This window comes from Schistocerca nitens, chromosome 6 (genome assembly GCF_023898315.1).
Source record: "Schistocerca nitens isolate TAMUIC-IGC-003100 chromosome 6, iqSchNite1.1, whole genome shotgun sequence".
Taxonomy (NCBI): Eukaryota; Metazoa; Arthropoda; class Insecta; order Orthoptera; family Acrididae; genus Schistocerca; species Schistocerca nitens.
The window spans coordinates 369,668,431-369,689,436 of record NC_064619.1 but is presented as its reverse complement, the minus strand read 5'-3'; the positions used below and the strand labels follow the sequence as shown (position 1 = coordinate 369,689,436).

General features: G+C 39.7%; 1 protein-coding gene across 1 annotated transcript in view; it reads left to right on the top strand.

Moving 5' to 3' along the window:
- The window catches only part of LOC126263367 (FERM domain-containing protein 5-like), a 246,612-nt gene that overhangs the window by 187,010 nt on the left and 38,596 nt on the right, over positions 1-21,006 (top strand). Inside the window, exons 8-9 of the mRNA XM_049960459.1 lie at positions 738-826; positions 14,139-14,365. Coding sequence (XP_049816416.1) covers positions 738-826; positions 14,139-14,365 — 316 coding nt within the window. The remainder of the gene's footprint in view (positions 1-737; positions 827-14,138; positions 14,366-21,006) is intronic.

Below are 21,006 nucleotides of genomic sequence, written 5' to 3'. Positions count from 1 at the left end.
GATGGCTGGTGGCAGGAATCCAAAATGACCTGTACATTAAACTTTGTAATTAATAGGACACTTTATTTCTAAAAAGAAAAGAAACATAACTTAACTCCTTGTTATGAGGTGGCTTGCTGTGCCTCCTACATGCAAATACTTTACATACTATTACTAATTGCAGAACAGCAGGCTAACTATCATCTTCCTATTACTCAGTACTGGTGCTCTCGAAGTCTGTGACCAAGCCCTAGGGCCGACCAGCAATGGGCGGCTGGTTAAGTCAACATTGACAGGGAGTGCTACACGCTGTCTTCCTGGAGGTGTGGCACTGCCCTCTCTTTCATTGGCACATGGGTCAGCACTTTCTTAATGCCATTTCATGGTACTGCACTGTTTGGTGTGCAGTCGATGCTTTAGGACTGCACAAAAACGAGTGTCTCATTCTACTTAAAAAAGTCAAACTTGTGTCAATATCTCAACTGATACAAGAGTTAAGGCTCTTTATCACATACCAAAGTACATGCCCATTAGTGTACTATCATTTGCCAAAAACCTCATTTCAGTGCCCAGAATCATTCAAAAAATAAAAGGGGGTGTTAAATTTTATGTGACACATCCCCTACGTTTCTGTGAATTTGCATCTGTTTGTTAAGTAGGTGTTATTTTCATCTCTGTTTGATTACAATTTTATTGTGTACTATGCTTTTCTTTGTAAATGCTTTGGTAACTACGAAATATGTGATTTTTTTTTACAGAAAAAACATACAGTTGGTTTCAAATGTCCTACTGGGGCAGCTTGTCGCCATGTCTGGAGATGTGCCATAGAACAGATGCTTTTTTTTACGTAAGTACTAAATTATGATTCATACACAGTAATATTTTATCCTTTTTAAAGGCAAAACTTTAAAGACTGAGCAGCACATCCAGACATCTAATAAGAAAAGTACTTGGCATTTAAATATGAACAAAATTGGTGGTCATTTATGAATTGGATGCAGTAAGTTTATGCATAGTAACATCATATCTATTTATCCATTATTTGACATACAGAGCTAGATAAAGGCCTTCTGCAGATATCTCCATATGTTATACCTTTCCTCCATGTATTTTATAATGTCATCTACTCACATCCCATTGGATGGTTACCCAGAACGGTTACCCAGAACATTTTTTATGTCCTCGAGTTAAAAACAAAGGTGTCTTGATCTATCTACTATCCACTCACCTCCACTTGATTTTCATTAAAGCCTTCCATTCCAACCTGCTTCCTGATCCTCTTGTGTCACTCTGTCTTTGCTAGTAATTCTCAATATACATTTCTCTCTCCCTCACCGAGCAGCCTTTAGTTTTTGAGTGATTTTCTTATCTGAAGTCCATGTCTCACTGATTATAAACTTGCCATTTCAGACATCCAAAATTTAAGTTGCAAACCTTTTTTAGTTTACCATAAGGGCTACAGGTCACTTTTACTCTTGTTTTTGAGTCCATCTAGTTGTGTTCCTGTGCCCTAAATATACACTGCCTGGAGAAAAAAAAAAAAAAAAAAAAAAAAAAAAAGAAGCACATAGAAGACATGGTCAGATGTCAGTGTAACTTCATATTTGCACACACCAACAGCAGGTATATAAATGATTAGAGTTGCAATTCTCTGTGACAGGTAGAAAGGCACCAGAGTGCATTAGTGTTTTTACCAAACCTGATACGGTATACAAGGGGCCTGAACAGCATAAGGTGTTGAACGATGACTATGAAGGACATGGAGATGCTGCATACTTGTGCAATATGATATTATCAGAACTTGACAGAGTCTGGAAGGGGCTTTATTGTTTATTTCTATTTGCCCAGTTGGCTGAATCATGCAGTATTCAGATTTGTGGGGCATTCAGATGTGACAGTGAACTGATGTTGGATGGCATCAGAACATGAGGGCAGGCATACTCATTGTCAGCATTCTGGTTGACCGTGTCAGACCACCTTCGCCAAAGTGTGCAATAAACACAGTGTAACTATTTCACATTTGTACCTGCAGTCTAAAAACAAGTAACATACTCCCAGGAGCAGTCAGAGCAGGGAATTACTGTTCCCTGCATAGACTACTATTAACACCACAATCCAAGAGGCTGTGGTTAGAGTGGTGCCATAACTAGGAAGCATGGACTGTTGATGAATGGAGTCACATTGTGTTCAGTGATGAATCACGGTTCTGTACTACCACGGATGACCATCATCAGCATGCATGGCAGCAGTCTGGGGAGAGGTCCCATTTTCCAGTGTTTTGGAGAAGGCAGTGGAGTTATTCCTGGTGTCGTGATGTAGGAGGCCATTGTGTATGACTTGAGGTCACAGCTGGTAGTGATTGAGGGAACTCTGCTGGCATAGCAGTATGTCCAGACTTCTTGTAGCCTCATGTGTTACCTCTCATGCGACAGCATCGTGGCGATATTTTTCACAATGCTCATCAACAAATGGCATATGTCTCTGTGAACTGTCTATGTGGTGTAGGAGCACTCTCATGGCCAGTGGCATCCCTTGATATGTCCCAAAGAGAACATGTGTGGAACCAGCTCAGACAGCAGCTTTGTCCCAGTGCCATTACCCAGGATATCAAGGAACGGTTACATCAGTCGTAGGCCATCTAGCCTCGATAGAGGATCCTATGGCTTTATGACATTCTTCCAAACCAAATCAGTGCATGCATGCAAGCCAGAATAAGTGCAGTGTGATAATGATAAGTAGCTCATACTGCCAAGTTATTTGTAAATTTGACTTGATTTTGTAATCCATGAAATAGCTTCATATTCTCTTTCAGCCCCCGAAGTTGCATTTTGTTTCCTCCTCCCCTTTGAGGTGCTTCACTTTTTTCATCAAACAGTGTAAAAACTCATTAACAGATTTGTTGAGTTTATTATTACAGTGGCTGGACAAAAAATATGGAAACACCACAACATTACCATACCTAATACGGTGTTGGAAAACCAATGGCTTTCAAAACAGCTTCCATTCATCTCATAATGGATAAATACAAGTCATGTATGGTTATCAAGGGAATATTATACCATTCATCCTGCAATATAGTGGCAAGTTTGGGTAATGGTGATGGCAGTGGATAGCGATCACACATCCTACTCCACAAAGTAGATCACAATGATTAAATAATATTGAGATCTGGTGACTGTGGTGGTCAGAGGAGATGTGACAACTCATCCTTGTGCTCACAAAATCAGTTCTGGATGCTGCAAGCTGTGTGAACAGGAGCCCTGTTGTCTTGGCACACAGCACCAGAACTGGGGAAAAAAACATTGTACCATTGGATGGACCCAATCAGCCAAAAATGGTAACATAATTGTTGGTAGTAATGTGATCTTGCAAAGTAACCATGGGACCCATAGTATCTACATCTTCAAGTATATGACTACTCTGCAATTCACACTTAAGTGCCTGGCAAAGGATTCTTCGAACCACCTTCAGACTATTTCTCCATCTTTTCGTTTTCCAACAGTGCATGGGAAAAATTAATACTCAAATCTTCCTTTACGAGCTCTGATTCCTCATATTTTATCATCATGATCATTTCTCCCTATGGAGGATAGCGACAATAAAATATTTTCACATTCAGAGGAGAAAGTTTGTGACTGAAATTTTGTGAAGAGCTCTCACCACAATGAAAAACGTTTTAATGATTGCCATCCCAACTCATTTATCACATCTGAGACACTCTCTCCCCTATTAGTGACAATACAAAATGAGCTGCCCTTCTCTGAGCTTTTTCAGTGTCCTCCATCAATGTTATCTGATAAAAAATCAGAGAGCACAACAATACCCTAGCAGAGATGAACAAGCATAGTGTAGGCAGTCTCTTTAGTAAACCTGTTGCATCTTCTAAGTGTTCTGACAGTAAAATGTAGTCTTTGGTTTTCCTTCCCCATAACTTTATCTATGTGATCATTCCAACTTAAGTTGGTTGTAATTGTAATTCCTAGGTATTTAGTGGAAATGACAGCCTTTAAATTTGTGTGATTTATCATGTAATGAAAATGAAATGGATTCTTTTTTTACTTATTTGGATGAACTTACACATTTCCTTATTGAAAGACAACTGCCACTTTTTGCACCATTCAGAATCATGGGAAAGTCATTTTACAATTGTTTTTAATCTTCCGATGAAAATATGGATACCCAAATCATCACTGAATTGCTGAAATGTTTCATGCTTCAGATGTAAACTCAGCCAGAAGTTGAAAACACTGTGAAACAAGACTCATCCAGCCAAACGACTTTTATTCCATTCCTCCATTGTCCAGGTTTTATGACTATGGCACCTTTCTTTCCCACTGCATCACTTATGTGTGTTTTTGGAATTACACTTTGCCCTGCAATTCCCTGCTTATGTAATTTTGGTTCCGACAGGTTCGCAAGCGCAACAGTCACTTCTGCAGTGACTCTTACAGCTCTCGGCCACTTAGCTTTGAGCACAATTCTGTTTGTCGCAATCACTCAACACGCACTTTTGTCAGTGTTGTCTGAGCAGATGATGATTTTCCCACTTTCCCTGTACACAGTGTAAATCATCGATACAGTGCCTCTTGAAACATGAAACACTTTGGCTCCCTTGGTTATGGAAGCACCTACCACATGAGCGCCAATTTGCCCACATTTAAATTCAGTTAGCTCTGACGTAATGCACTCACAACTATGAAGAACACTGTTCTGACCATAACTGACAATTGCAATGTATTGAGGATGCTGCACAGGTAATGTTCATAGTCAAATACAACAGCACTACCAGCAGGCTTGGCTGGTGTTTCCATATTTTTGTCCAACCCCTGTAATTTGCACATTTTTCTTTTCGATGTGTTGTTTAGATGTTAAGTCATACTACAATTGATTTTCATGCCTCCTTTCAAAATTATGCTTTTAATAATTTCCTTTTGCTGCTGAACTGTATCTGTACTAGAGGCAAACGGAGCAATGACATCAAAAAAATGAAGGTGGCACAGGAACATTCCATTGGCACACATTCAATCTGTCCTCCTCCCTTCTCCGCTCCCTTTCCACTAGGGGTGCTGAGAATAGCTTCAGTCACATGGAACTCCTTGCTTACCTTCTTTTTCAATGTTAAATTACTCATTATTCTGAAAGAGGTTCAATGGAAACTGTAATAGTGGCTTAAACTGGGTGGTTATAATTAAACTGACAGTGTTCTGAGTGCTGCAATGCTGCCTGTATACATTGTATGATTCTGAAACATTACACGTGTTCATTAATTAGTGCACTTGTAGAGTATCCAGAAAAAACTAATAGTTCCATTTTCTGCTACCAAGTGAAATATAATGCTGTACACAGTCAGAATGTAGTGTGGGTGACGGTAAAGGAAAGGAACAAACGAACGCAACATAACAGTGGTTCTGGCACATTCATTAGCATATGGTCACAAGTTACAAAATGTGCTCAATATGGTCCTGACTCAGTAACATACCGCATTCATAACATGACACGGTCAAAAGTTGCTCACAGTGTATCCGGTGTAATCAGAGCGATATGTCATCATGTGCTATCATTCAGATCAAAAAGGGTCCGAATATATCCCTGATCGACATGATCTTTCAGATATGCTCACAACCAGAAGTCACATGTATTTAGGTTGGGGAATATGGAAGGTCACACACCTTGAAATTGCCTAGAGATGATGAGGTCATTACCAAACATTTCTCGAAGCAAATCTTTCACCTGGCAAGCAACATGTTGTGTCGCCCCATACTGTATGAAAATAGTGATGTGGACACAGTTGCATTCTTGCACAGCTAGAATTATCCTTAGAATGTGTAAGATGTCACTGTACAACTAATAGGCTCATGAGGGTATCATCCCCTCAAAGAAAAATGGACTGAGGCTGAAGGAGCTTGTGAAACAAATGGTTCAAATGGCTCTGAGCACTATGGGACTTAACATCTGAGGTCATCAGTCCCCTAGAACTTAGAACTACTTAAACCCAACTAACCTAAGGACATCACACACATCCATGCCCGAGGCAGGATTTGAACATGCTTGTGAAACAAAACCACAAAATCACATAAGCTGAGTACAGTGAATGTTCTTGCACAACATGTGGCAGGGTTGAACCCCGTATGTGTGACAGTTCTGTGCATTAATGGCAATATGCAGAGTAAAATGTGCCTCATCTGCCCAAAGAACATTCCCTGACCACAAGTTATCCATTTCCATGCATGGAAATTATATCATATCATATCTTGTGGTGATACCAGTGTAAAATGCACTGCAAAATCTTTGGAGCTGTTGACCAGGGGAGAGAGAATTCCTGTGACATAGTTTGAGCACTGGCTGCAGAATTTGAAGCATTTGCTGCATGATTGGCTATAGTTATACAAGATTCATCAACAACTGCCATGGGAATGGGTTGTCTCCCTCCCCTTGCTGCATCACCTAATTCATCTGTTTCATCAAATTTCTTGACCATATTCTTTAGCCCATCTCTGTTTCCTCAGAGAAAATATATCTAACTTGTAAACCTACTGATTCAATTCACATCATGGCAAGAAATCGCGAATATAAAAAATTGCAAATATGATCTATGGAACATGCAAAAAAACTAAAAAACATTATGTCAACCCTCTCCATATCTGATGGGTGAAATGACCACTGTAATCTTAAACAGTTGAATGCCAGATCTCAGGCCTTGCTTAATTTGAAACTTACACCCCTATTCATTAGGTTTTGACAGACTACTTAATTACACTGTCCAAAAAACTTGACTTTTTCTCCACCATACTGATCTCATCATGTTTCATTTCATGGTTACACTCATGGCAGTGCTGAGCAACGGATGATTTGCTTCATCACTTTAGTCAGGTGTGTCGCTGATATTCCTTGCACCTTTCCATGACTGTTCTAATAGTCTGCTCCAGATAAGATGCCACATTCACATGGAATGGGTTACAGACTTGGGTTTTGCAGACCTAGATTGTTTGTTGATGGGAGCGAAATGCAATGGATACCATGTTACCATAGGAATCTACCATTCTTTATGGAGCTTGGTCCTACATAAGGTGTATAAATGATTCTTGGCTTTCCTTTTTCTTTCTCAGTATCAACTTCTTCTTCAGATGTTGTTGATTGTGACTGCAAAGCCCACTCAGTTTGCTAGTTGGAGTACCCATTCCTTCAGAACACTATTCATAAATGCTGTAACACTTTGTCTGTTAGCCAGCCACTGTGGCCGAGTGGTTCTAGGCGCTACATTCTGGAACCCCGCGACCGCTACGGTCGCAGGTTTGAATCCTGCCTCGGGCATGGGTGTGTGTGATGTCCTTAGGTTAGTTAGGTTTAAGTAGTTCTAAGTTCTAGGGGACTGATGACCTCAGAAATTAAGTCCCATAGTGCTCAGAGCCATTTGAACCCTTTTTTGTCTGTTAGTCTTCAAGCTCTATGGGCCAGAGTCTTTAGCACAGAATTTTTTTGAATGGACTACAAAAAGTGGACCTCTCATCTTTTGAGTTTTGAATGTCAAAGCCTATAGACAGATAGATGTTGCCTACAGACAGGTAGACTTTGATCCTGTGAATAAAACTGAGAGGAAGATGATACCTCTTCTCAGTTTGTCTGGCTTACTGTGTAACATTATTAAGGTTCTAGACCATGAGCAGCTATGCCGCAATGACTATATGGGTTTCCTTAGGTAAACACAGAAGGCATTACTGTAAGGTCCATAATTAGTAGTTCTGGCACGCCTGCATACCAGCTTCTAACATGCCCGAAGAACATTCTTGGGGAGTATGTGGGGAAGTGCAAATACCCCTGTACAACTCATTCCATTTTATAGTCTGGGTAGTCTGTTATCACATATTGTGGTGAACCTATAAATGGAATACTTTGAAGCAAACACTCCAGAATCTGCCATGTTCAAGCCAACGCATTTCTATCGATATGTAGATGACATGTATAAAAGATGTCCAGCTATCTTCCTTGACATGTTAGTTAAGAGAAGATTGGGCATTTCCCTGGATCACAGCAATTGTAAAAACCCCACGCACAATGACTTCTATCTTCATGCCTCGAGCAATCACCATCCATCACAGAAATATTCTATGCTAAAGGCTTTGGTCCATAGAGCTCAAACACTGTCAGACAATGAAATTCTCACCAAACAATAACAATATTTACAAATACTGTCCAAAAGGAAGATGTGCTTAACAACCAACTTTATGGTGCAGTGTGAGTAAGGAGTCTTTCAAAATAACAATGTCAGAAAACCCAATAAACAAAGATGGCAGCTTTCAGTACATGCAGGGCTTGGGATCTGACACTCAGTTTATTAAGACTTTTCTAGCCTGCTCATGCATCATGCTAGAAAACTGTGAGAGAATCTGTGTGTCACAGAGAAACAGTGTGGACATTTGACAGCTGGATCAGTCATCAAAATATTGTGCTTTCATTCATTTGCTGTGTTACATAGATCCATTCATTTGTTGTGTTACACAGATTCCACTGGGGAGAATTGAATTGAATTGAATTTTATTTGATCCTGTAAGATTACATTGTGTACAGTAAATGTACGTGTAATATAGGACATGTCAAAGTATTAAAATTCTTTATCACCTTTAGGGACATGGAATGAGTCAAGGTACACATAAACAAAAGAGAAGAAATCAGCAGAAACAGCATAAAATGAAATCAACAGTTCTACTGAAAACCTGGAAGTACACCACTAATTAATCACACCAAGAAAATCTGAGATATGACAGTTGTATTCTTAAATCACCTGATAAATTTCAATCTCTCTCTCTCTCTCTCTCTCTCCCCCCCCCCCCCCCCCCCCCACCTCCTCCCACCTCCAATCGACAGAGGTGGCACAGTGGTTAGCACAATGGGCTCGCACCCTGGAGGACGACAATGGTTCAAACCCGTGTACGGCCATTCTGATTTAGGTTTTCCGTGATTTCCCTAAATCACTTTAGGCAAATGCCGAGATGGTTCCTTTGAAAGGGCATGGCCAATTTCCTTCCCCATCCTTTCCTAATCCAATGGGATTGATGACCTTGCTGTTTGGTTCCCTCCCTCAAATCAACCAACCAACCCCCCCCAACCCCCCCCCCCTACTCCCCATACACACACACAAATATATACGAATTGTACATTTAGTATTGGAGGGCAGTGTGGAGGGTAAAAATCATAGAGGGAGACCAAGAGATGAATACACTAAGCAGATTCAGAAGGATGTAGGTTGCAGTAGGTACTGGGAAATGAAGAAGCTTCCACAGGATAGAGTAGCATGGAGAGCTGCATCAAACCAGTCTCAGGACTGAAGACAACAACAACAACAACAACAACAACACCATTTATAATTGAAATGAATTCAGCAGATTGCTTCTGAAATTTTCTGTGTTACAGATAATGTCAAATCGCAGATATTTCAAACTGTAATGCTAGCTTTGAAAAGTGTGTTTCAATGTGGATTCGATAGTTATTTTAAATTGTGTGTCAAATAACACCAACCAACAAAATTTTAGTTTTGTTCTGTAACTGGCATGAAAATAAGCTAATCTTTATGTTTTCGGGTGTGCCGATAATGAAAATGTTAATGAAAATGCTCTCATTTTGAAGTTATGATAACTTTATTTTCTTGCCTGTACAAACTTATCCATGTATTTACCTTGGTGTTGTCCTTTGGAGGAAGGTCACTGAAGGCGCAACCGCTTTGACTGGAGTTTGTAGTTTCCTGCTGGTGATTCCTTGATTAGTGTCTAGCAGTAATCATCTAACATTGATACACTTCACTTTCCTTGGTATCTCATTTCAATGTCCAAAATTTATTGATGAAAGTGTTCTCCATGCTCATCTGTTACAGTGCCACAGTTGTCTTGGAAATGTAACTTGAAGGACATGTTGCACCCTAGTGTATTGAAGAAGTGCAGAAGATTTCCCACAAGACCCTTATAGTTTTCTGCCCTCTTATTTCCATAGTTTTCTGCCCCCTAATTTACTATAAAGTTTGTTGCCACTTGAACAAAGGCATCCCAAGCTTAATTTTCATCACCTTTCAGGATAGTGTTGAAATGCTCACCTTTGTACAGTTTGCATATCTGGGGACGTCTGAAAATCCCCTCTTTTATTTTTGCATCACTAAGATGTGGAAAATTCTTGTGCAAGCAGAGAAATGCTTCTGCAGTTTTGTCCATTACCTCACAAAGTTTTTCATTTGGCCCAATTTTATATGAAGAGCAGAGAGAATTATATTCTTGGATTCAACAAGTGCTTTGTGCATAACAGTGTGAGACCCTGGTTCACATGACTGATGCTTAGGCCAATTTTTCTTATTATAATGAAGTGCTTTGGCGTGGCTATCCCAGAGGCACAGAAGCAGCAGATTTCATGTAGCCGTGTTGTAGCACAAGGAATATAAATCTGCCATTTAAACTTGTCAAATTCAATTTCAATAACAATTTTTCATGTTATCATATGGTTCTTTCATGTAAGGTGCATAGCCAACTGGAATTGATGGTAACATGTTGCCATTATGCAGGAGCAAACACTTGAGACTACCTCTGGAGAAGTTGATGAACAACCCTCACTGATCACTTTTATAGTCAATGCCCTTAGCTGCATTAGTCCCTGTACATCACAACAAAATATCAAGTTCTTTTCATGTTTGAAAAATGGAAGGTGTGGCATATGACAGTTATGGAAAGCAGTCACATTTACCGTTTTATCAAGATACTTCCACTGCTGTAGTCTTGTCACCAACAGTTCAGCTTTACCTATATTACTAGATCATTAAGTCCACAATGTGTTATTTGGGGAATCTCTGTACACTCATCATCACACACAAAATCAGGATCTTTCAAAGAACTAGTTTCATTACCACCCTTGTCACTATCACAGTCAGGTGGGATAGGAACACGCAGTCCATCTGTGTGAGGCACTGGTTGCATGGCCAACACTATGATAGGATATGTCAAGGAAGACTTTTTCTTCTTGGAAATACCATGTATCAAAGGAGTTGTCATACAAAAGTAACAATCATTCACATGGTTTGATAGTTCTCACTAGGTCATGGGTATAGCAAAGCCCATGCAAGATCTTTTACAATTCTGCTATGAATGAAGACTCAACACATGGGATTTTCAATTTACAGGGTGGTCCTTTGATACTGACCGGGCCAAATATCTCACGAAATAAGTGTCAAATGAAAAAACTACAAAGAACAAAACTCGTCTCGCTTGAAGGGGGAAACCAGATGGCGCTATGGTTGGCCCGCTAGATGGCGCTGCCATAGGCCAAACACACATCAACTGCGTTTTTTCAAATAGGAATCCCCATTTTTTTATTACATATTCGTGTAGTATGTAAAGAAATATGAATGTTTTAGTTGGACTACTTTTTTTCCTTTGTGATAGATGGCGTTTTAATAGTCACAAACGTATAAGTACGTGGTATCACGTAACATTCCGCCAGTGCGGACAGTATTTGCTTCGTGATACATTACCTGTGTTAAAATGGACCGTTTACCAACTGCGGAAAAGGTCGATATTGTATTAATCTATGGATATTGTGATCAAAATGCCCAATGGGCATGTGCTATGTATGCTGCTCGGTATCCTGGATGATATCATCCAAGTATCCAGACCGTTCGCTGGATAGTTACATTATTTAAGGAAACAGGAAGTGTTCAGCCACATGTGAAACATCAACCAGGATCTGCAACAAATGATGATGCCCAAGTAGGTGTTTTAGCCGCTGTCGCCACAAATACACACATCAGTAGCAGACAAATTGCGTGAGAGTCGGGAATCTCAAAACCTTCGGTGTTGAGAATGCTACATCAACATCGATTGCACCCGTACCATATTTCTATGCACCAGGAATTGCATGGTGACGACATTGAACATCGTGTACAGTTCTTCCACTGGGCACAAGAGAAATTATGGGACGATGACAGATTTTTTGCACACGTTCTATTTAGCAACGAAGCATCATTCACCAACAGCGGTAACGTAAATTAGCATAATATGCACTATTGGGTAACAGAAAATCCATGATGGCCTTGACAAGTGGAACATCAGTGACCTTGGAGGGTTAATGTATGGTGCGGCTTTATGGGAGAAAGGATAACTGGCCCCCATTTTATCAATGGCAATCTAAATGATGTTACTACAAGATGTTTCACTGCATAACAGAATGGTGATGTGCTTCCAGCATGATGGATGTCTGTCACATAACTCACGTGCGGTTGAAGCAGTACCAAATAGCATATTTCATGACAGGTGGATTGGTCGTCGAAGCGCCATACCGTGGCCCGGCACGGTCACCGGATCTGATGTCCCCGGATTTCTTTCTGTGGGGAAAGTTGAAGGATATTTGCTATCGTGATCCACCAACAACGCCTGGCAACATGTGTCAGCACATTGTCAATGCGTGTGCAAACATTACGGAAGGCGGACTACTCACTGTTGAGAGGAATGTCGTTACACGTATTGCCAAATGCATTGAGGTTGACGGGCATCGTTTTGAGCATTTATTGCATTAATGTGGTATTTACAGGTAATCACGCTGTAACAGCATGGGTTCTCAGAAAAGATAAGTTCACAAAGGTACATGTATCACATTGCAACAACTGAAATAAAATGTTCAAAAGTAACTACGTTCTGTATTTTAATTTAAAAAACCTACCTGTTACCAACTGTTTGTCTAAAATTGTGAGCCATTATGTTTGTGACTATTACAGTGCCATCTATCACAAAGCGAAAAAAAGTGGTCCTACTAAAACATGTTGTCCAAAATTGTGAGCCATTATGTTTGTGACTATTACAGCGCCATCTATCACAAAGTGAAAAAAAGTGGTCCTACTAAAACATTCATATTTCTTTACGTACTACAAGAATATGTAATAAAAAATTGGGGTTCCTATTTTTTAAAAAATGCAGTTGATATCCGTTTGACATATGGCAGCGCCATCTAGCGGGCCAACCATAGTGCCATCAGGTTTCCCCCTTCAAGCTAGACAAGTTTCATTCTTTGTAGTTTTTTCATTTGACTCTTATTTCGTGAGATATTTGGCCCGGTCACGAGCAATGGACCACCCTGTATGTTAGAAACCCAGGGCTTGTCCTGATCCCTGATTTCACAACAAAAGTACACTTTGTACACCTTCCTCATATACTGTGTTATTGGCCTCCTTTGCAATTTGAATGTAGCCTGCTTGCAAATGTAGTAAAAATTGACAGCACTGTTTATGCATTTGTGAGGTGTATTGAATCACAGGAATTACGGTAACCACACACACTAACTACACTTTAGTAACACATTCTTCAAGCACATGAACAGAATACAGTTTGTAAAGGACTGAAACTATGCTTAAATAAAACATGCCTTGCTCCTCCTACCTCTTGCCCTTTCCCTTGTTGCTACAAGCCAGGCTAAAAATAGCAACAAAATAAACACAGCTATGGCTGCCTAAAACTTCATAATTCTGTTACTATCAGTGGGATTTCGAAGCCTGTATGAGAAGGGATTGGCCATGATAACAAAATATAATTAAATGCCTCCCCCTTTAACTTAGAAACAAGAGCTAATTAAAGTTGCTCATTGTCATTTTCATAGTCAGTATGGTAGATATAGTTAACATTTATTTAATCCCAGTTACGTTTTCATTGTTGACTCATGTAATTTGACTCATAATTTCAAACAATGGAAAACCCAGGACGGAATGTAACAATATTGTGAAAAGGAAAGTTGCTACTCAGCATACAGCGGAGATGCTGAGTCACGGATAGGCACAACAAAAAAACTGTTACAAATAATAGCTTTTGACAAGTAAGGCCTTCATCAAAATTATATGGCAAACACACACATACCCACTCACACAGCAAACAAAACTCACACGCACATGACTGCAGTCTCGGGCAACTGAGGCCACTGAATGTGTGTGTTTGCCGTCTAATTCTGAGAAAGGCCTTACTGGCTGAAAGCTATTATTTGTGACAGTGTTTTTGTTGTGCCCATCTGCAACTCAGCATCTCTGCTATATGGTGAGTAGCAGCTTTCCTTTTCACAATACTGTTGACTCATAATTTAACATTTTTTGTTATTTCAGCAAGAATTTGTTTATAGTTCCATGTTATATTATTGTTAATTATTTTCAGACTTCCCTCGAGTTCTGAAGCACCTTCAGTGGTGACAGGTGGCAGTTTCTTTTCCTGGGGAACAAAGTTTCGATACACTGGTCGAGTTGAGAAAGAAATTCTTGAAGATTCTGGTCCACTGAGAAAGGAAGAGCCATCAATAAACAGGAATTTTCGCTCATCTAGTTTGCGGCGGAAGGCTTCCAGTGTTCCAGCCACTCCTTCAACACCTATTGGCTCGGAACTGGGTGAGATTAGTAAGGAATCCTCCAGTTTTTCTTAAGCTCCTATTTATATCTTTGGTTGCACATACATAAGTACTGTGTAAAAAATACTGAGATACTAGAGAAGATGAACATCAGAATATATACAATGCTGAGCATACTGCTTCCATTTTTTCAAATTTAATCAGAGTTAAATTAGAACTGATTAAACCATTAACAGAAATGTCTTTGTTGTCCATTGCTCAGTGATAGGCAAAAATTAAAGTACTTAGTTTATAATCTTATGAGTACACTTGCAGTAAAGTATCAAGTCAAGTAAAATGCTATTGAAAGACATTTGTGTGTATCTCGATATCTACATATTTTATCTGAGAATGAGTGATGATTTGACAGTATTGGATCACATAAAGTCAACAGGAACAGACCAAATCTAATTTTACATATACTAAGTTTCATATATTAAGTCACATGTTATGACATATTAATTAGTGAGTTATGACAGAAGCGGTCAACATATGTTAGCTATCTTCAAACCAGAATTGATGTATATATTTTACATCAGTGCCCCCTGATGGAAAAACAATTTTTTTGGTGCTTTAACAAATCATCATATGTGCTTCTTGGCACAGTCTTGTATAAAACTTACATAGGTAGAATTCCTATTTAAAGAAATGACTGCTATTGTCAGAATAGTATTGCTGAGATGAAGCAAAAGAAATATGAGTGAAATATAAACAGTGAAATTAGAGCACAAGAAAACATTATGTAAAGTTATGTTTATCATATTATTAAGGGACACATTAACAACATGATGCAGAGAACAAACATTGTCTGAAAAGTATGTCAGGAGCTGATCTTTCCTGTATATTTATATTTTATTTGTACTTGAGTTCAAGGAAACTTGTAAGGCATTAAGGCATACTGGCCGAATGGGTAAAGTTCCTAATTGTATAATCAAAGAAGCCTTCTCAAGGGACGTCACCTTGTTGGAGGCACCTACAGTGCCGGGTGGGGGGCTTGCGTGTTACGTCGAAGTCAAGAGCTGTACCAGCAGCAGCGTAACTACTGGTAGGGTCAACCAAGATGGCGTGGTCTTGACAGAGGAGCCAGACAAATTGTGTCCCACAACATAGGGCATGGAGGGCTCTAGAGGTGTAGTGAAGCAAACTTCCCTAAAGCAGTAAACCCAATATAAATAATAGTCCTCCAAGTTGTGGGTCAGGCAAGCGGCTAACAACCCCTTCCTGTAAAAAAACCCTGATCAGAAACCTCAAAGTAAAGAAACCAGACTGATAAATGGACAACAACACAGCACTATTAAAGGGAAAGGGAAAGGCAAAGGCAAATGAAAAAGAAAAAATATGCATTTATTGGAACCTGGAATGTAAGATCATTATACAGGACTGGGGCCCTGGGGTCACTGCTAGAACAGCCCAGTAAAATGAAGGCAGGCATAATTGCACTACAGCAAATGAGATGGAATGGACATGGAGTGCTTGATATGGGAAGCTGGATAATTTTCTACCGTTGTCCAGAGAACAACCACGAATTTGGTGCAGGGTTTGCAGTAAGACAAAACTTTAAACATATAGGGGGTGGATTTACTGGAATAAGATCTAGAATCTCACAAATGAGATTGAAGACCCAATTCACAAACTATTCATTGACAAATGTATATGCACCAACAGAAGTAGCGGACAACCAGGATACAGATGCCTTCTATGAGAAGGAGGGAGCCTATGATGGATGCCCTGGGCATGATGTTAAAATGATTATTGGAGACCTCAATGCACAGACTGGGAAAGAAGATCATTACTGTCCAGTAACAAGAAAGCATAGCCTCCATGAATACACAAATGATAATGGACACAGAGATGTTCATTTTGCACTATCACATAACAAGGCTGTATGTAGCATTATGTTCCCACACAGAAGGATGCACAATGCAACTTGGTGTAGCCCTGATCAGCATACCTTCAACCAAAATGATCATGTAATAATTGACGGCAGGTATTTCTCAAACTTACTAGATGTATGTTCATAAAGAGGAGTTCATCTACATCTACATTTATACTCCGCAAGCCACCCAACGGTGTGTGGCGGAGGGCACTTTACGTGCCACTGTCATTACCTCCCTTTCCTGTTCCAGTTGCGTATGGTTCGCGGGAAGAACGACTGTCTGAAAGCCTCTGTGCACGCTCTAATCTCTCTAATTTTACATTCGTGATCTCCTCGGGAGGTATAAGTAGGGGGAAGCAATATATTTGATACCTCATCCAGAAACGCACCATCTCGAAACCTGGCGAGCAAGCTACACCGCGATGCAGAGTGCCTCTCTTGCAGAGTCTATCACTTGAGTTTATTAAACATCTCCGTAACACTATCACGGTTACCAAATAACCCTGTGACGAAACGCGCTGCTCTTCTTTGGATCTTCTCTATCTCCTCCGTCAACCCGATCTGGTACAGATCCCACGCTGATGAGCAATACTCAAGTATAGGTCGAACGAGTGTTTTGTAAGCCACCTCCTTTGTTGATGGACTACATTTTCTAAGCACTCTCCCAATGAATCTCAACCTGGTACCCGCCTTACCAACAATTAATTTTATATGATCATTCCACTTCAAATCGTTCCGCACGCATACTCCCAGATATTTTACAGAAGTAACTGCTACCAGTGTTTGTTCCGCTATCATATAATCATACAATGAAGGATCCTTCTTTCTATGTATTCGCAATACATTACATTTGTCTATGTTAAGGGACAGTTGCCACTCCCTGCACCAAGTGCCTATCCGCTGCAGATCTTCCTGCATTTCGCTACAATTGTCTAATGCTGCAACTTCTCTGTATACTACAGCATCATCCGCGAAAAGCCGCATGGAACATCCGACACTATCTACTAGGTCATTTATATATATTGTAAAAAGCAATGGTCTCATAACACTCCCCTGTGGCACGCCAGAGGTTACTTTAACGTCTGTAGACGTCCCTCCATTGATAACAACATGCTGTGTTCTGTTTGCTAAAAACTCTTCAATCCAGCCACACAGCTGGTCTGATATTCTGTAGGCTGTTACTTTGTTTATCAGGCGACAGTGCGGGACTGTATCAAACGCCTTCCGGAAGTCAAGAAAAATAGCATCTACCTGGGAGCCTGTATCTAATATTTTCTGGGTCTCATGAACAAATAAAGTGAGTTGGGTCTCACACGATCGCTGTTTCCGGAATCCATGTTGATTCCTACATAGTAGATTCTGGGTTTCCAAAAACGACATGATACTCGAGCAAACAACGTGTTCTAAAATTCTACAACAGATCGACGTCAGAGATATAGGTCTATAGTTTTGCGCATCTGCTCGACGACCCTTCCTGAAGACTGGGTCTACCTGTGCTCTTTTCCAATCATTTGGAACCCTCCGTTCCTCTAGAGACTTGCGGTACATAGCTGTTATAAGGGGGGCAAGTTCTTTCGCGTACTCTGCGTAGAATCGAATTGGTATCCCGTCAGGTACAGTGGACTTTCCTCTGTTGAGTGATTCCAGTTGCTTTTCTATTCCTTGGACACTAATTTCGATGTCAGCCATTTTTTCGTTTGTGCGAGGATTTAGAGAAGGAACTGCAGTGCGGTCTTCCTCTGTGAAACAGCTTTGGAAAAAGGTGTTTAGTATTTCAACTTTACGTGTGGCATCCTCTGTTTCAATGCCATCATCATCCCGGAGTGTCTGGATATGCTGTTTCGAGCCACTTACTGATTTAACGTAAGACCAGAACTTCCTAGGATTTTCTGTCAAGTCGGTACATAGAATTTTACTTTCGAATTCACTGAACGCTTCACGCATAGCTCTCCTTACGCTAACTTTGACGTTTAGCTTCTGTTTGTCTGAGAGGTTTTGGCTGCGTTTAAACTTGGAGTGAAGCTCTCTTTGCTTTCGCAGTAGTTTCCTAACTTTGTTGTTGTACCACGGTGGGTTTTTCCCGTCCCTCACAGTTTTACTCGGCACATACCTGTCTAAAACGCATTTTACGGTTGCCTTGAACTTTTTCCATAAACACTCAACATTGTCAGTGTCAGAACAGAAATTTTCGTTTTGATCTGTTAGGTAGCCTGAAATCTGCCTTCTATTACTCTTGCTAAACAGATAAACCTTCCTCCCTTTTTTTGTATTCCTATTAACTTCCATATTCAGGGATGCTGCAACGGCCTTATGATCACTGATTCTCTGTTCTGCACATACAGAGTCGAAAAGTTCGGGTCTGTTTGTTATCAGTAGGTCCAAGATGTTATCTCCACGAGTCGGTTCTCTGTTTAATTGCTCGAGGTAATTTTCGGATAGTGCACTCAGTATAATGTCACTCGATGCTCTGTCCATACCACCCGTCCTAAACATCTGAGTGTCCCAGTCTATACCTGGTAAATTGAAATCTCCACCTAAGACTATAACATGCTGAGAAAATTTATGTGAAATGTATTCCAAATTTTCTCTCAGTTGTTCTGCCACTAATGCTGCTGAGTCGGGAGGTCGGTAAAAGGAGCCAATCCTTTCTAAACACCGTCTGTACCTTTGTAAAAATTTCGGCAGTTATTGTGGATTCAGACCACTACCTTGCAATTGCTAAACTAAGAGCTCGAATACCTAATGCAAGGAAAATGAAAGGAACATCTCGAAGAAAGTATGTGATATCGAAGTTAAAAAATGAAGAGATTGCTTAAACACACTCTGAAAAGGTTACTAAGAATCTTGCACTATTCACTCCTAGTGTAAGTGATACTCTGGATCAGGCATGGAGTGCTTGCAATGCTGCAGTCATTAAAGCAGTAGAAGTAGTGCTAGGGAAAGATGGAAAACAACCAAGGAATCTGGTTTGATGACAACTGTAAGAGAATAAGTCACAAGGAAAACTTGGTTTATAGGAAAATGCTTCAGAAACCGTTTACACATTTAGCAGTAAGAATTTATCGAGATAAAAGGAAAGAAGAAAAGAAACTGCATCGGAAGAAGAAAAGGGAATGGGAAAGAACACAGATTGAAGAATTGGAGACAGTTGGAAAAACAAATGAAATAGAGGGACCCTTTTGAATGTTTCAAAATCCTATAATTTAAAGGCTGAAGTAAAAGCTGCTACCCGAGTAATGGAAACTTGCCAAGCAGCTCTAGATCAATTCCTAATCAACAAGAGTTTACACAACACGTCACTAAAAATTTTCAATATAGGTTTCAGTGACCATCTTGCTCAAATATTAAGCATAAAAGTAAGAGGCAGTACTATTAACAACATGTCTTTAAGAACCTCTTGTAGAAGTTATAATCAGGATAATGTAAACTACTTCAGCAGCTTATTACAGAAAGAAAAATGATCAGAAGTGTACAAAATGAACAATACAGATGATAAATTCAACATCTTCATTGATACATTAACCCATTTTTTCAAATTCCATTCCCACTGAAAACTGTAACCATACGAGGGAAATCTAAAACAAACAGCTGGATCACAAGGGGATTAAGGGTTTCATGCCACGCTTTCCTGACCTGAAGTACATGCGTACTGTTAAAAATACTCCAAAATATTAAGAAAAGTAATAAAAGCAGCAAAAATAATGCCTGATGATGAATACATTTATAATTCAGCTAATAAAGCAAAGGTTATGAGGAGTGTTACAAAAAAAGAATATGAATAATACAGACAATCTCGCAAAAATATCAAATTATCATAAAAAAGTAACAAACCCCTTAGAAATAGTCAACACATTTAACAATTTTTTCACAGGTGTTGCTGATAATATGTTACAATCAAACTTACATAAAACCATCCAGGCATACAAATATAAAATAAGTGCATGTAGAGGATCAATGTACATCAGTTCTGTTTCGCAAGATGAAGTAGCTAGAGGAATGAAAGGACTAAAAAATTCTAACTCTGCAGGCATTGATGGTATATGTGCAACAATATTAAAGAAGAGTGCATCAAACGTAATTGAAATATTCACACACTTATGTGACTCCTCATTTCAGGCAGGCACTTTCCCTGGTGTATTGAAAACATCAAAAGTTATTCCAGTACATAAAAAGGTGAGAAAGATAATGTAAATAACTACAGACCCATCACAATTTCCTCCTGTATTTCTAAAGTATTAGAAAAAGTTATGTGTGACAAACTTATGAAATTTATAAATAAAAACAACATCCTGTGTAATGAATAACATGGATTCAGAAATAACAACTGGCATTTATAAGTGCATCAATTCCATCCTAAACCTGGTGGACAAAAAACAGGAATCAGTAGGAGTATTTATTGACTTGTCAAAAGCTTTTGACATGTTTTTGCAACCACAACGAAGTGGTATCTGTTGAGAGGCCAGACAAACGTGTGGTTCCTGAAGAGGGGCAGCAGCCCCTCTTCAGTAGTTGCAGGGGCAACAGTCTGACTGATTGACTGATCTGGCTTTGTAACACTAACCAAAACGGCCTTGCTGTTCTGGTACTGCAAACAGCTGAAAGCAAGGGGAAACTACAGCCATAATTTTTTCAGAGGGCATGCAGCTTTACTGTATGATTAAATGATGATGGCGTCCTCTTGGGTAAAATATTCCGGAGGTAAAATAGTTCCCCATTCGGATCTCCGGGCGGGGACTACTCAAGAGGACGCCGTTATCAGGAGAAAG